Genomic DNA, 15,937 nt, shown 5'->3' on the forward strand with positions numbered 1-15,937 from the left:
CAAACGTCATAAAGACCGGACTCTGGTATTCGGCCCCTGTCAGGCTGAGGCGACGTTCCGCACCCGCTTCCCGAGGCCGGTGCAACGGCGATCACCGATGCATGCCCGGAGCAGGGGGGGTTTTCAACGTCAAGTGAGCAATTGCATCAATAGACCAAACCACTCTATAAGCACTCTATTTTGTGTTTGGGGAGGCTTGACTACGGGGTATACAGACGATCACAAGAGTAACGGCCAAAGAGATGACGATATTCTGCGCAGCCATGTCCGAAGCCATCATAACTTTCACCGACCATTAGCCAAATGATACAAGACATAACATACATACAGCCAATAGGGGCTACCCCAATCGTCCAAGCAAGGGCGTTAGACGACAACAAATTCACGATCATGCATGCACCTGCAAACACAACAAAGGAGGAAAAAAATGGCTGAAATTACCCGATAGCTCCCCCGTCTACGGCACGAAGATCATCCCGTAACGGCTTAGCAGACGGACAGACCGAGAGCTGAACCAGGGCTGAGTGGGCCAATGACGGACGTTGCTGCTCCGCCGCCTGGAGCTGAGCGGGGAATTGAGGCTTGAGGAGCTTGGGCCACTTGCGATGAACGGTTTTTAGGGCCGAGGGTCTTGTTCAGTTGCATTCTCGTGGCTGTGACTAGGGCCTCAGCTTATGTATGTAGGTAAGGTAGGTTATCATGGCATGGACATTGACAATGGACATGGACCGTTAGGTTACCATCACACTGGGCCTCATTTGATGACAATACCCAATCTCCTTGAGATGTCATCCGAATTGTCGGTATCCGTACAGCACTCCAATTACCGCTGCAAAGCAAATGTACCATGACATAGTTCTCGGAGTCTCCTAAGAACTCTACGCACTCACCATCACATACCTCCTCAACCGATACATCCTTCTCTTTTCCGTATTATGTCCGGCAGGCTCAAACTAAAAGCCTCAGAGCCCCAAAAGCCAAAGGCACAAGCCTCCCGAAGTGGAATACCAAACGAGAAACGTACTCCGTCGCTAGACCCGACTATGCCACACGGGCTTCCATCCCAAATAAGATAGCTTCAGCCTTTCAATGCAGCCACAAACATCAACACCAACACATATCCACATTCGCTTGATATCCAAGACAATATGGGGTGATTTCCTTAACCAGCCTGCTAGCTCACCCGTCGATACGGAACGCTATAGGAAGCTATGCTCCGCGTCTCCCTCAGCTTCGATCTGTCTCGTGGCATGCTCGACATGTCTCAAGTCCCCTGATCTATCCCTACCCTGCAGAAACAGTATGCCATGCCATGCCCTCTCATGCCAACACCAAGAGACCAGACGGCAAGGTCGATACCCATGCCTTGCATGAGGTTACCCGAGCACCCGTCTTCACGTCCACTGAATCATTGTTCTAGATCCCCAGCACACGGTTCATGGAATCTGTGTGTTGCATCGTACGTGATCGTGTACCAACACCATGAGACTTCCAGTTCAGCCTTCATTGCTCGAATCCCTGATGGCGTGACGACGATTACGAGGTACAGCCAGAGTTACCTACCGGAAGAAATCCATGCAGCATCAGCTGCAGGTGATACAAGTCCCAGTCTCAGCTGCCGCCTCATTGTAACCTTCCTCCTTAAGGGTATCTGATTGATAGAAAAAGCCAAGCTAATCGGGACCGGAGACGGGAATGTGACCCTGGTTAATGCATGTTATGTATGGATACCCTATGTATGCGTGTGATCAACCAACTGGGCAACTATGCCATCTTAGTCTTTCCTAAACCTTGTGCTGACCTCTCATGCTGAGATCCAATGTACTAATGCAAGCAAGAATGAGGTTTCCTCAAACCCATGGCCCACCTCAAAATAACCTTAGGCATTGGTCATAGCAACGTCTCCATCAGACACATCATCTTTTCTCATCTGGTAAGCCATCATCGCCCACACTAGTTTCATAGCTGCTAGTCGTTGTGTGGTATCGAATAAATCGTACCAGGGGCTCCTCCAAGCCTCAACCTTACCCCAACTTCGCCTGGATGCATCTGGCTCCCGTGCCCCTTCCAGAGCCTCAAGTAACCGATTAGGTACTCTGACACGGATGAGCGAGATATGGTGAAACAGCGAGCTCACTACAAAGATATCGTCATAGTCAGCCCCTTTGCGCCTCCCAATGGCTTCGTATTGAGCCTTCTTGTCCCAGGTCGACGATGGAGGTCGAATCATGCGATAGTTGTCGTAGATGCTCATGTTTTTGCGAGGTTTCTTAGCAAGTGGCATAGGAAGACCGTTCTCATCACTAGGTTTCGCGTCCTTATCGCCTTGTACTTGGTCCTTTTCGATCTCGCGTCCTATGGGCCCTCCTGGACCGCCTCCCCAGCGCTTCTTGGTCGTCCACCATTCTCCCTCACCAAATCGCTTCTCAGTCTTCCCTTCACGTGCGCGATGCTGCGCTGTAATAAGAGCTGCTACGATCTCTCGAGCAAGGTCGAGTGACTGCGCAGTCTCAGGATCAGGCTGAGTGAAATCAGTTGTACCTCTGGCACTGACGGCGGCGACGGGCCCGTGGACCACACCAGCACGAGCGGCTTCACGAGTTGTGGGACTTTGAAATATGAAAAGGCAGCCAGAGGGGCAAAAAGATTTGCGAGAACCAGATCCTTGGGGTGAGCTGAAGTGAAGTCGTGGCTCGGTTCGAGAAGGCGAGACGTTGCACCCAAAGTCATAAGCAACAAGTTTGATGAATGATGTTATCAGGTTATTGCGATATTCGAGTGGCATAGATGATCCAGCGCTGGTTCTGAAGAAGTTTGCGCTCTCATCTGGCTTGGGACTCGCAGGTTTTGCGTCCCCCGAGTTCACGACATCACCCGACGAAGTAACTTCGGGAGAAGCCTCAGGGGAAGGAGGAAGCGGTAATGGCTGAGTTGGGTCATCCCAAAAAGAGGTAAAGGCTTCAAGGCAACGGAAAAACTCATAGGCATTCCCTAGACGAGCCTGCGTCTTTCCTTTGGGGGCTGGAAGCCTTCTGACTGTTCGAAAAGCATCTTCATTGACATTCGACAATTCCTTCTTGCGTTCGAGGTAAACATGGCAGCCAGGAGACAGGTTGCCATTTCTTAGGAGGTAACGGGTGGACTGATTCTTCTCTTGGCCTTCGTCTGACGACAGTTTGTCCCAACTATCAAAATCCGGGATCAATGAAGGTTCAGGTACCAGGTCTTTGGGCTTTGCATCGAGGTGCAGATTAAGACCAATGGCAGAGAAACCCGACGGACCGAGAGCCGCAGTTGATCTTCCAGTGTTACAGAGAAGAGTAGATAGTGCAGACGATTCATCAATGGCATCGTCGTCCTGAGCAAAAGGTTGGAAGCGAGGAAGAGTAACCGGCGTAGGGGGCGGCACGTCCTTAGGATCAACCTTGCTCTTGGCCGGAATGCCGGCTGAAGAAGACTGAGTTTAGCAAGGGTCTATCAAGGTGGAGAGGCAGGTCGCAAGGTAACAGAATTGTGGGGGAGGGGCAAGCGACATAGACAGGGAAACGAAGTGAGGGGGTTATTGAGGTGTTTTGTGAGGATCAGATGTGCATGAGGATCACGATGGCTAGGGAAGGATGAGGTTCAAGTGTGATGGGAGGCGGATGGAGAGAAGACTAGCTTACCGAAGGAGGTGAAGTTTCCAAACATGGCTGAAGCGCTTGTAGGTGGCGCAACTAATAATGTAAGGTACCGCGAGATAGGATGCTTAGGCTATGGATGAATGAAAGCTAAGGTAGCTATGGATGCTATGGGGTGCTATGCTAAAGAGAAGACGACGTCAGCTTGGGTCCAGCGAGGTGCGACATAGCACAGAGCACGTACAGTAGCTAGATGTTGATTGGGTACGCAGAAGCTGAGTGAGGGCCTCAAGACAGCTTGGTTATTGATGGAGGGAAGCTGGCGGAGATGATGAACTGATGGGATGGAGAATAACTAAAAACGATAAGACTTTTCGAGAGAGACCCAAAAGCGATACGCTAGCCAACAGCTATGAAACAAACAATAAGACAAGAACGGCCTGACAAAGACTCGGTCAGACAATAGAATTGAGCCTCTGGCGTGGAAAGGACAAAGTGCGTTGCAAGACGAAGCCTCAAAAGTTTCGGTGACTGAGATTGAGTCGAGCAAAGTGTTGGTCAGTGCCAAGATCGGCTCGGTCCATGCGGGAGCAGCCGCGGGGTTATCTTCAATGCCTAACAAGAGAGCCAACCACAGGCTCTGCCTTCTAAGGGACTAATTATCTCCTGCTGAAGCGATATGAAAAGAGGATATCAGTTGGTTGTCTTGTTTAGGTAGACAGGTAGGTAGGAGGTCGTGTCGGTGTTCTTGATCCATGATACGAGTGAGTGAGTTAATTGGTGGTGCCTGGCCACCGCCGCCTTTACCCGGCAAATGGACTCCTATTTCTGCGATTGGTCAACTGTCGACTGTCTTCAATGCATCGCCATGCGAATTCATGCTTCATGCAAGACCGGTCGGTCTCATTGGTAATGGATGTTTGAGAGACACGAAGAGAGCGAGTGAGCATCTCAGAAATTGTTTCATGTCACTTCCTAATCTGGTCAAGGAACGCCAATGGAAGTGCTAGAATTGACTTGATGCTACGGATACAAACCTTTACTTTACTTTATGTAGGACATAATCCGATGAAATGATGGAAAGGTACGATATGAGGTGTTTCATAACCTTAATTTCTCCCTGTTTCAACAATAAACATTAAGGTCTTACCAGTATGATTTCAAGAAGAAGCTGGGAGAATAGCCGTCGTTTCTTAACTGCATTGAAAGTCTTTACCCACTTATTCAACGTTCGTCTCAAAAAAACTTAGAATGATGAACCCTTCATGTGCTAACATACCCTGGACCACGATGTATGATTCACTGAGTTGACTAATTCAACACACTCGATATTCATCTCAAAGCTGAGTCTGAAAAGAGCAGCTCCAATAACAGAGTCAAGAAAGGATTCTATATACTACTTTGGGAACTTATAAACCAGAGTTGTGATATCCTCAGGTTATGCATCCATGTTTAACGATGAAAACAAGTCAAGAAGTTAGTCTTCCAAATTTTCATACAATGGGATAATGTTCTCGCTCTGAAGGATCACATAAAGCTTTCCCTATATATTGTTTAAAAGTAGGTTCAATCAGCTAAGTCTAAATAAACTCAAACCTGGTGTTTCATAACGTCCTTAAATCATCGTCTAGTCTCATAAAGGAAGCATAAAGGAGTTTGATAGACCTCTTCAGGATGTGTTCATACCGAAAGTCTCGTTATAGTCCCATTCGTCTCAACAACTTACCCGGCAACCTGGTAGACTCCCAATAGACTGGTAAAGCTCAATTTATTTCTCAAGATCATCCCTGGAATGAAGGATGATCTCCATGTTTAAGGTTACGGTATCAAAAGCTTTAGCGTCTTCGCACGCCATCAACTTTAATCCGTCCTATGCTGGTGACTCAGCGGAATTCGACATTACGGACAGATGTTCTATTTCGGTAATCGAAAGGCGTCGCTAACAGAGGCACAGATAGAGTTTGAGTACGAGAAACGGTGACAGTCCGAGTCAGGCTCGAGGCGAAGGAAATCAGGGATGTGGGCGGTCGTGACCCGGAACATGGGTATAGAGCGGTAAGGCAAGGGATGCCTGAGCGGATGAACTGATCCAAGCAAGGATATTGGAAGACCTACAAGCATTTAGGGTCCTTAAGAGATAGGATTGATAGTGCATGAAGAAGGATTAAACCAGCTGTTTTCTGCTTACCAGCCTAATCTATCTGGCGATTCAACCCTGTCGTGCTTCCTAATGCTGAGTCCCTGGGCTGATTTGTTTGGTTTCCTGCGTGTGATGGTGTTGAGAGACTGTTTGTGTGTGGTAGCGGTGGTGATAAATATGCCGTCTGATATTACTTTGGAACTAATGCCGGTGTCATCCCGAAGGAGACACCTTTCAGGTACGATATGCAGGTACTACAGTATGCACGTTCATTGATTAGCTGCTAGCCAAACAATCCTCAGGAGGATGAAATTTGCAGTCGGGTCTGTCCAGTCCCTCATTTTGTTCTAGAGTGAGCTTTGTTTCGTGGGATATTTTGCCATGCCTTGTCTTCCACGTTCTGGCAGCGGGGCCTTTGGCTAACTTTAGGTGCGATGTACCGGGCTCGGCGCGTTTGCTGGCGGGAAGGGCCACAACGGGCAGGGCCAGGGAGAATGGTGGTGGATGTTCAGGTGTCTCAGGTGGTCAGGTACAGGTATTAGTAGCGCTCGGGCGCTAACCAGAATAACCCAACTTTTACTTACATAGGTAGGTACCTACCTTAGGCACTACTCCTGCCAAGATGATTGAACAGGCCCAGGCCAAACTCGGGGCTGGAATCTGGATCAATCCCCACCTGAAATTCATCTCCTTGCTGAGGCTCACTCACCTAAATCCGCTTCGGGACTTCTTTTTCCATCAACAACATTCTGTATTATGCGCGCACTATGCCCACGTTGCCGAGACCGTTTTTTAATTACGGCGTCAAAGTGACCAAGAAACAGGAACCAAAAGAAGCAAAAAAAAAAAAACAAACGGAATGATGCCGCATGTGGGTGACATCCTTCTAATTATTCCGACCAACTTCCACTCTATTTGGAGCTTTGGATGTCATGCCGACGGGGAAACACCCGCCTGGAACATCGTGACAAACGCAAATGCAAACATCACACAAGTCCACGCAAGCCAAGAGAGCCAAGGCGTCCCAGAAGTCTGGAATATCAACCTTGTTTATGTTGCTCCCATCGGATCTTTTATTTGCTCCTCGGATACTAGACTGGACTGGCTAGGGCGGTAGGGCCTGGCTAGTCAGGTAGGTAGGTAGTGAAGCTCAGACAGCGTGGGGAGGCTGTCGTGCTTCAGATCTGTCGCAGGACAGGGTATTGCTCCTAGCTACGACGAACCCATGTCTACCGTGGTCCGCTTAAACTGATGTATAATGTCAGTTGTAGTTTCTGGAAACAGCTAAAACGCTAGTAAAGGGTAAAGGGAGTTAGTTCATGGTAGGTCGGCTCGGTATCTCGATGTTAGGTTGACCACCCTCCCACTCGGGGCAATCATATTGTCGTTTCATTCTCTCTCACACTTTCTGTCTTGTCTTCCTTTCCTTCTCTGTTTCTGTTTCTCTTGGTGTCTTTCCTTGTTTTGCGCCCTCTACATTCTATTGTCGTACCATTATTCACTCATTCTCGTTTCCCATCACGGTAGTTGGCCGTGATATCTACATTCTCTTACCTTCATTACATTGGCAAGGTGACTGGATCATCCATCTACATGCATATTGTCAGAAAGTAGATGGCCACGGGCCCTATGTTAAGCTTTTCCTCATTTATCAGACTTTTTGCCTCTGTTCACGGTTGGGCCAGGCTCCAACTCCAGCTCTCACTAACAGCCACTGGCATCGCGAACGCTTCTGGTCGAGGATGTTAGCCCTCCGAACACGAGCTTTGTTCAACTTTTTATTCGGAAGACAGTATGCCGGCATACCACGAGAAATCGATACCAACCATACACACTCGCTCGAAGAACGAGCATTAGTGGTGATCACTCAGACGAAGATGGAGTCTCGTTATGTGGTCATCCCCGAGCCTACCACCATCGTGGTTACATACCATGTCCCAGTCAACGCTACAGAGAACACCGACAGCGTTGAATTGCTGCCGGCTTCAACTGTGCCTGCTGCAGACCTGACATCTGTTCCTGCAGCGGATCCTGCTGCAGATACCCCAGTGTTTGCATCATTGATTGTACCTACAACGCAAGAGGTCGAGCCCGTTTCAACGACTGTACCTGCAGCTGGAGGAGAGGCAGCGCCTGAAACCAGTGACGCAAATGTGAACGAGACGACGACAGTCCCCATCGAGCCGATTGCTCAGCCAACTTCTCAACCACCCCCACAGGAAACACCCCAAGAACCTCCAGTGGTTAATGGCCCTGAACCGGTAACGACACCTGTTCAGCCAACCACTGAAGAGCTACCCAAGGGGACACCAGAAGATGCTCGATTGACAGACGGACCGGATGCGGCAACAACACCCGTCCAGACAACGACCCCGCCGTCATCTCAGGAGACACCACAGGATGCCCGATTAATCGACGGACCAGACCCTGTAACGACTCCTGTTCAGGCGCCTAAGGATACTCCAGAAAATGCTCGACTCATAATCGAAACTAAGTCTTCATCATCATCGTCCTTGTCCTCGTCTTCGACGTCTACTTCGGAGGTCCTCCTTTTTGATACTGCATCCTTCACCTTCACTGGTCCCCCATCTCGGTCAACGACCCTCCAAACCCGATCTGGGACCAGAGCTGCTTCCTCCGCTACTGAGACTACTGAAGCATCTGATAGTTTCGTTTTCGATGACGGTGAGACGAGCGCTGACGGGGCTGCGCCAGCACTTAGTACAGCAACTCTAGCCGACGGAGGCCTTACGACCATTGGCCTCGATGCTACTGCTGGAAGCGACCATGCCTCGAAGACCGAAAGTCCCGATTCAACTGTCAAAAAGGACCCTGACAATGCAGGCCCAACTCCGGTCGTTGTAGGCAGTATTGTCGGTTCCATCGTGGGATTGTCCTTCCTGGCACTCGCCATCTTTTGGCTCATCAGGAGACGGAGACAGCAGCGTCGAAGGAGCACTCTTCTCACCCCGCTCGATTTTCCTCAAAGCGGATCTGGTAAGGAGAAGTACGAAATCGACAATAATTCGCTCGGCCCAACGCCTCGCTCTGTCAAGGTTGCTGCCGCGATGAGCGCCAATGCCAAGAAGATTGGTCAACGATTCCGACAGTCCATGAGCTCTTCGCACGTCGACATGAGCCGAGGAAACTCTCAGTTCGGCGCCGAAAGCCACAGCGCGTCTACAAACCGCGCCCCTAGCCGAGGGAGTGCAGCTCCTGGGCAACAACAGGGATGGTGGTCACGACTTATTGAAGAATCAAGCGTCGTGGATCTGGCAGCAGCCCCCCCAGTGCCTGACGATGGTCATGATGGAAGACGGACTCCTAGCCCCAACCCTTTCTCTGATGCCAACAACATTTCTGCAGCGTCTCATGGGGACTCATATGGTCGCGGTAGCGTCTTGCCTCACGGTTCTCTTGTGCCACCCCCACTTGCCTCTGCTCGGCCTCATTCTTTGGATAACCCGTTTGCCGACGAGAGTTCCAGCTTGTCTCCCGACCCCATGCAACCGCCACCGATGGCCTATAGAGAGCCAGTCGATCAGAGGCAAGGCCCGACTATGTCGCGGAACCTTACACCTCAATCGACGGGTGACGGTGTGAGGCTAAGGCCACAGGAAGTTTGGCGCGGCAACGTTCACTCAAACCCCTTCGACTTGGAGCTCGATGGCCGACACATGTCTAGCATGGGACACATTCAAAATATGCCACGCTATACTGCCGCCAGCTCCTTCTATAGCACAAACCGCCAGACCGTCAGGCACTCTCGGGCTGAGAGTTACACTTCACGATATACCAGTGGAGTGAGCGACGTTAGCGAGTGGCCTCCTGTGCCTCCTCAACCACGTGTACCCAGTATCTATGGCCGATATGATGGATCTGACTTTCCCCCTTCACCTCGACACTCCCGAAGTGAGAGCGACGGCCATATCCTGAGACGGCAAACCGGCCAGGCGATGTGAACCCTCATAGCAGGGACACGGAATTCACTTCGTTCCTCTCGACGGAGGACCAACATAGTGGTTCGCCTGGGATACTCATTGGCTCGCTGTAAGACTTGAGAGGGAGTTTAAAACAGAAGATGGATAGATGGTGTTGATGTTTGATGTCAGCGTTTATGCTTATGATACCACAGAACTAGGCTTTTCTCCTTCTTTTGCTTTAGAAGAACGCACACTGCGTGAGGTGTCGCTAGAGTCAGAATCAGAAAAGCTTGCTATGCTCCGCCGAGACTTTAGTTTTATACCACTATTAATACAATGTGCTGTTCGTATCACTGTGACTATGCGCGTGATTGTGCAGGCACTCTTTGGCATTGTATGGTTAGGATATCGGCGTAGTGTAGTGTTAAACTGTGTTACGGAGTAGTAATGCATCAAATACGTGGTGCTTCCACTTCTGGCAGGTTTTGGCAGCCAATATCGAGCCTCTCTGATCGAGTACATGTCTCGAAAGTACTGTCGAACCCCCCTCTTCAATCCACATGATGCAGTCCATCCAACCAAATAACACGCTTTTCCCATCCCTCGGGAGTTCATGACATCAGACTCAAAACTTAGACTTGTGGCATTTCGTCTAGTGATTGGCTCTAGATGGTCAAAAATGGGGGTTTTGGAGGCGCGAAACAGACACGACGTAGCTACGCGCCAGCTCTTTCGCGCGTAAATTGCCCGTCGCACGCGCGCTTGGACACGGGTTTTTTATGCGACGACCTACCCTTGCGCGGAGGAGAAGGATTTTCTCCTCACTCGTTTTCGTTCCACGTGCAGGCATTTGCAGTCGTGTGATCAATCAACCTTCTCAAGAACGACTCGCTAATAATGTGAATTTTGAACTCGAAATAGTTAAGTAGGTAGGTACTAGTAGTAAAATAAGATGATAGTCACATTGTCCATAAGCCGTTCCATCAATCCATCCAGGCAGTGCCCCCTATTCTCCTGAACCGGCCCATAATGTAATCTGTTTTAACAATTCTTGACCTCAGACAAGATAAAAGATTTCAGCCGCTGGATAATAAAAACAGTCCTCCTGGTCTCGCTTGGTACAAGACGTGGTTTTCAATAACCTCCCTTGAAAGACCTTCTTTCATGCCATTGCCGTTTATTCTATAACGCCGTCGCAAATAATGGGAAACCCAGACATGTACAGTGGTGCTACTGTACGCCACGGATATTCGAGGCCAATTGCAAATGATGGAAAAAAAAAAAAAAAAAAAAGAGTACATGCGTGAGTGTCACACAAGTGCTGTCATGGTATCATGTCCACAAAGAACTCGGATCATAATCACACCGTTTCCCAACCCTTCATTCAGACGCTCAGTCGAACGTGAGCCGCCTTTGAGTACCGCTCACAGGTGTCCTAGTTGCCGTGATTGAGATTGGTGTCTTGAAGGGCTTTTGTGCTGGGCTGGGTGTGATGTTGACAAATTCGGCAAAGTCGAAAGCTTGGCTGGGGGTGGTTGGGAAGAGGTTACCCCCACCAGGCGTCATCATCATTGAAGACGGTAGATCCATCTGCTTGTTCTTCTGGGGAGGGGTTGATGGGGGCTCCATTCGTGTTCGAGTTGAAGTTCTGACAGCTGGTGATGGCGAAGCAGCGAGGTAGAGAAGTAAATCTGCTCCCTCCTCACCAGTTTTGCCATTGGTCCCTGCACCGTTCTCGCCCTTGTTCCGCTTGCTAACAGACCTGGTACGCATAGGTGGTGTGCGTGGAGGAGACGAGCGGATGTTGGTATGGTTGAATGAGTGGATGGGCAAAAGATCGTCATCGTCATCGGAAGGTGCAGCAAAATTGGGTGATGTCAGCTCACGACTCATCAGACGCTGCTGGAAAAAGGAGACATCGGGTCCGCCCGAGGTAGTAAAGTGTTGTTGCCGCCTGGGCTTGAGGGGGGAAGATCGTGTTAGTTGATGCGAGTTCTTCCATACACCATTACTGCCAAAGGACTTGTGTGCCGTAGGGGAAAGTCGGAATCGTTTGCTAGGGCTCGATGATACATCGTGAAAGGAGGCGAGGTATGTGCGCTTGCGGTGTCCCGTGCTGCCGTTGCTAGAGCCTACCGCATCGGAGAACAGGGGCGCTTTGAGGGGAGAGCTCATGAGGGCTCGGGACGGATATGGGAGATCGGATGCGCTTGATGATGAGTCGGAGAGGACATCTGTAGGTTCGGTCAAGCGTTTTCGTCGCATCTCCTCTTCGATTTTCGGCTCGATGGAGTCGAGTGTGAGGTCTTCCCAGCCATGCTTCGTTTTGAATTTGGCGAGGGCGAGGCGGTTTTGCAAACGTCGTGCAATCTTAAAGAGTGGAAATGTCAGTCAATGCTTGCTTCATCAGGAGTTAAAAAGAACAGATTGAATTTTTGCCAGTAAAAAGTCAATGGATCAAGTTACTCACTTTGCTCACTTCTGCACGCCTGAGTACACTGTCGACGACATCTTCTGGCTGTTTCTTCCACGGCGAAGACATGACGCTCCAACACTCGCACTTGTGCTCTACTCTGCTCTGCTGCTAGGGGCAACCGCCGTGAAAGTTGGATTAAAAAGTCGAATCGATCGATGTGTTGTGTAAAGAGGGAAAAAACAATATTGGTTGATCTTTGGTAAAGGTTTGTGTGTCGAATGGCAAGAAATCGAGTCGTAATGGTCAAGGAGTGGATTGTGGTGAGTGGTGGTGGTGGTTGAAGTGGCTTGGGTGCGTGAATGAAGAATCCAAAGTTAAGTTGGAGAGAACAGAGCAAGCAAACGCAATCTCGAGGGACCGTTAACTACAGTTGAGTACTGTACCTTATGAGCTGGAGCCTCCACTGCTAACCTGGTCTTAGTGGCACGCACTAACACTGCAGTTGCCCGTCATTAGGTACTGGGTACTTTGTCCTTCAATTGGTACCTATAAGCGGACATGTCCTGTGAGGGGCTCGTGCCACTAGGTACGGCCGGGTAACGACTTACAGGACAGGAGAAGCTGAATTGAGCTGGAAACTTTAGGGAACCTGGGTACTAAGTTTGGCTTCTTCGTCCACAGACTCGAGGTCTTGGAGCTATCTTTGTTGGGCTAAGGTATGGTGGTAATACAATGATGGCTCTTTTTCTTTAAATTTGTATCTGCGCTTGATACTCACCTGCCAATGACTAAAAAAGAGAGACTGCCAACTTGCACTATCGTGATCAATTAACATGAGATCCAAGACGTCAAGGAACTCTTTTCAGTCGCCGGTCGCTGGGGTCACCAAGTAAATTTGGTCACATTCCTCTGGAAACGAAACCCGAGTTTGCTCGCTAGACTCGATCTGCCCTGGAAGTTTTAATTAGACTTGTACCCGGTACTTTGGTACTTTGGAAAAAAGTATTTATGCATGCACTTTGCACACGGATCTCAGCCAATCAGATGCTTCAAATTGACCCCTTCGCACTCGATCTGACGCTGCCGGGCCAGCAAATGGACCCATCTGGCGTTTCCCAGCTCTCACTGTCAGAGGCTTCAGCCAGCCAGGTTTGAGTAGTTCATGGGATGAGAGAAAGGCTATGGAGTATAAACTCGGCAATGCCATTTGATAGGCTTTTCACGACAAGCGAAATGCAAACCCCTCAAACAGATCAGGCCCACACAAGCTATGGTCTCTCTACATCTGTCAAGTGTACGGATATACAATGCCAGTTTACTTAGTATACTGGCGGCAGCCTCTGTCCAGGCTGAACAAACTCGTTTGTTCTGTAGTCCATTGCTCGGTTTGATTGGCTGCAGATTTTCCGAGGCCTGACTAAACTTGGTCAATAACTGCATGTATGTAAGGGACCGGCTGACGGAGTATAAGCTTGGCCCTATATATTGTTTCCTCCACCTGTTTGAAAGGAGTTGCTTGATTGTAGATTCTTCCCTGTTTTCGGTTTTAAATGAACTACGTGCTTGGCCATTGTATTCAGCAACGATTTGCTCGAACCTCTGGTAAGTGGATATGAGGAGCTTCAACAGCGAGTTGTCTCTTATCTCTTCTCACTCATGATGACTGATGAGATGGGTTATGGCGATGAATAGGGATAAGGGCTTGCATTTTTGTTTACTTTTATTTGAATGCATTGACCAGGTTATCAAAGCTCTGTTAAAGGGATAAGTCTCGCTATGCTGATCCATACATGCTCTCCTTAACAGTAAATTTCGTCTATGGGATAGCTCCACAACTCACGTTCGTTGATGCTTCAGCCAGCCAATACGACAACACCAATTAAATTCCGTAAATATCCACCAAGTCCATCAAAGGAAACGATGTGTAAGTCGACTGATCAATATCAATGAGAGCTGAGTTTACAAGAGACACATCGTTACGCAATTCGAAAGCGGGGGATCCGAACTCTGATTCCCAACAGCGTCAAAAGAGAATGTGAAAATGCCGACAGCACAATTTATTCGGCTTGCATGGGAGTCGGAGTCGGCGTCGTGCTCCCCAACCAAGTTTGGTTGCCGTCAAGTCTCAAGTGATTTTTCTGTCAATCTGGAATGACGAATTCACAAGTCAGTATCCAGACAGCATTTGCTTTGAGACCTAGCCAGTTCACCCACGTTATCCCCACAACACGAGGCGTTGTCGTCAGTTGGTCATCATCGTATTCATCAGCTCACCCTCCTAAGATGGATGTTGATCAATGTTCCCCTCATATAAGCTGCATTTCGCATACGTGGACTTTTTTTTTGCTTTCGGTTGATAGCCGCCCGCCATTATCAGCATATGATTGAAAAGTCAGGATGCAGGGCATTTCTGCAGAGTTGCTCTCCCTTGATCAGAATTTACTTCCCTGTTTACCATGATGTGGGATCTATCGGCTTACGGTCTCGAAACAGGATAGTTTCGAGTGAGGAGATAAAGTATCACCGACATTATTCAATTGGTGTTGCAGTGGAAGGGGACATGGTGGTTGGCCTTGAATTAACCTCGAATCTGAAACGAGATGGCCAAGGTCGGTACAACCACCTCGAGAATGGGGAGAAACCATGAATCCCATTGATTCAATCACTTCTGAGATAGAGTATTCTGTGTAATAATGCGTTGGCTAGTCTAGTTGCAGGCGCTAAAAAGAACTTCTGCATGGCCTCGCAATCATGGATGACACCATCAATCAACTGGCTCATCCCCTGGAAACACTTACCAACAACAGTCTTGACCAAGTATGTTTATTAACGTGAGATCTTGAATGGAAACGCAATTTCGTTGGATGGTCTACTATCAGCGGCGGCACGGGATGGTCCCGCCTAGGTACCTTAGACAAGGCCAGGGGCTGTACTATTATGTATCCCGACGTCATCGAAGTCGAGGATTGATGGTTTCAAAATAGCAGCGACTTCTGATATATTATAGTATTATCAAAACGATTGCGTGGTGAATATTAGCCGAGTGCCACGATTGCTTGTAAAGTTGATGAACACCAGTGCCTAAGCGAAGACATTGGATTAGATGCTGGCCAAGAGCTACTATTAGCTGCCCTAGCTCCTGGGATCATCTCAAAGACTGAGTTCCCGCTGTATGCGGCTGGTTGAATTCAATATCAAGCTCCACTGAACTTGTGGTTGTATGCAACTTGGGCCTCGCTCAAGCCCACCCAGATCACGATCGCTTTCAACTCGGCACGTCGTGAGTCTTGGCCCTTCTGTGGCCTGCCCATAAGCTTACAAGGATGAGTCTGGGACATTTTGATATTGGATCGACCTGAATTGATCAACAGAGATAGACAGACACGGTTGGAGGAGTATAATGTCTCAATGTTTCCGATGGGTAACCATATCATTCATTCCATTACTGCCGTCTTCCGTCTTCCGGCTTCCATCCCTCAGAGTGATACAACCTCTCTCTCTCTCTCTCTCGTTCACTGCAAGCCACCATCTGGTTGAGCACGCTTGCAACGGCCGCAATAATAAATCGAATCGTTGCAACCCACCAATTCCAGCGGATCCCCCGGCTCCAAGCTTGATCACATCCTCGTTCTCGGCGAGTGCATTAGCGACACCAGCCACTTTGTGCACGTCTTTGGATCGGTTGTGACCGTCTTTTCGTCCAGTCCGGCCATACAGAACAATCTTCCGTCATCTGTCATCACTCGTTGAGTGTCTAGGATCCTAATAAAGATATCCATCCTGCTCCGTTGTCCGTTGAACAGGGGTGGAAGGGGATATTTGAGTGAGGGTTATCTTT

General features: G+C 49.1%; 3 protein-coding genes across 3 annotated transcripts; 1 reads left to right on the forward strand and 2 right to left on the reverse strand.

Moving 5' to 3' along the window:
* Positions 1-159: 159 nt before the first annotated feature.
* FVEG_05042 (hypothetical protein) lies at positions 160-4,357 on the reverse strand. Its single transcript, XM_018893053.1, has 3 exons — positions 3,865-4,357; positions 3,666-3,803; positions 160-3,447 (listed from the first exon to the last, which is right to left on the reverse strand). Exons 2-3 carry the CDS (start codon positions 3,688-3,690, stop codon positions 1,880-1,882), a joined length of 1,593 nt encoding a protein of 530 aa, XP_018749860.1. The 5' UTR covers positions 3,691-3,803; positions 3,865-4,357; the 3' UTR covers positions 160-1,879.
* A 2,705-nt stretch (positions 4,358-7,062) lies between these two features.
* On the forward strand, positions 7,063-10,077 carry FVEG_05043 (hypothetical protein). Its single transcript, XM_018893054.1, has one exon. The coding sequence runs from the start codon at positions 7,503-7,505 to the stop codon at positions 9,720-9,722; it is 2,220 nt and encodes a 739-aa protein (XP_018749861.1). The 5' UTR covers positions 7,063-7,502; the 3' UTR covers positions 9,723-10,077.
* Positions 10,078-10,559: 482 nt separating this feature from the next.
* FVEG_05044 (hypothetical protein) lies at positions 10,560-12,501 on the reverse strand. Its single transcript, XM_018893055.1, has 2 exons — positions 12,154-12,501; positions 10,560-12,053 (listed from the first exon to the last, which is right to left on the reverse strand). Exons 1-2 carry the CDS (start codon positions 12,223-12,225, stop codon positions 11,076-11,078), a joined length of 1,050 nt encoding a protein of 349 aa, XP_018749862.1. The 5' UTR covers positions 12,226-12,501; the 3' UTR covers positions 10,560-11,075.
* Positions 12,502-15,937: the final 3,436 nt, after the last annotated feature.

The sequence above is a fragment of the Fusarium verticillioides genome, chromosome 4 (assembly GCF_000149555.1).
Source record: "Fusarium verticillioides 7600 chromosome 4, whole genome shotgun sequence".
Lineage (NCBI taxonomy): Eukaryota > Fungi > Ascomycota > Sordariomycetes > Hypocreales > Nectriaceae > Fusarium > Fusarium verticillioides.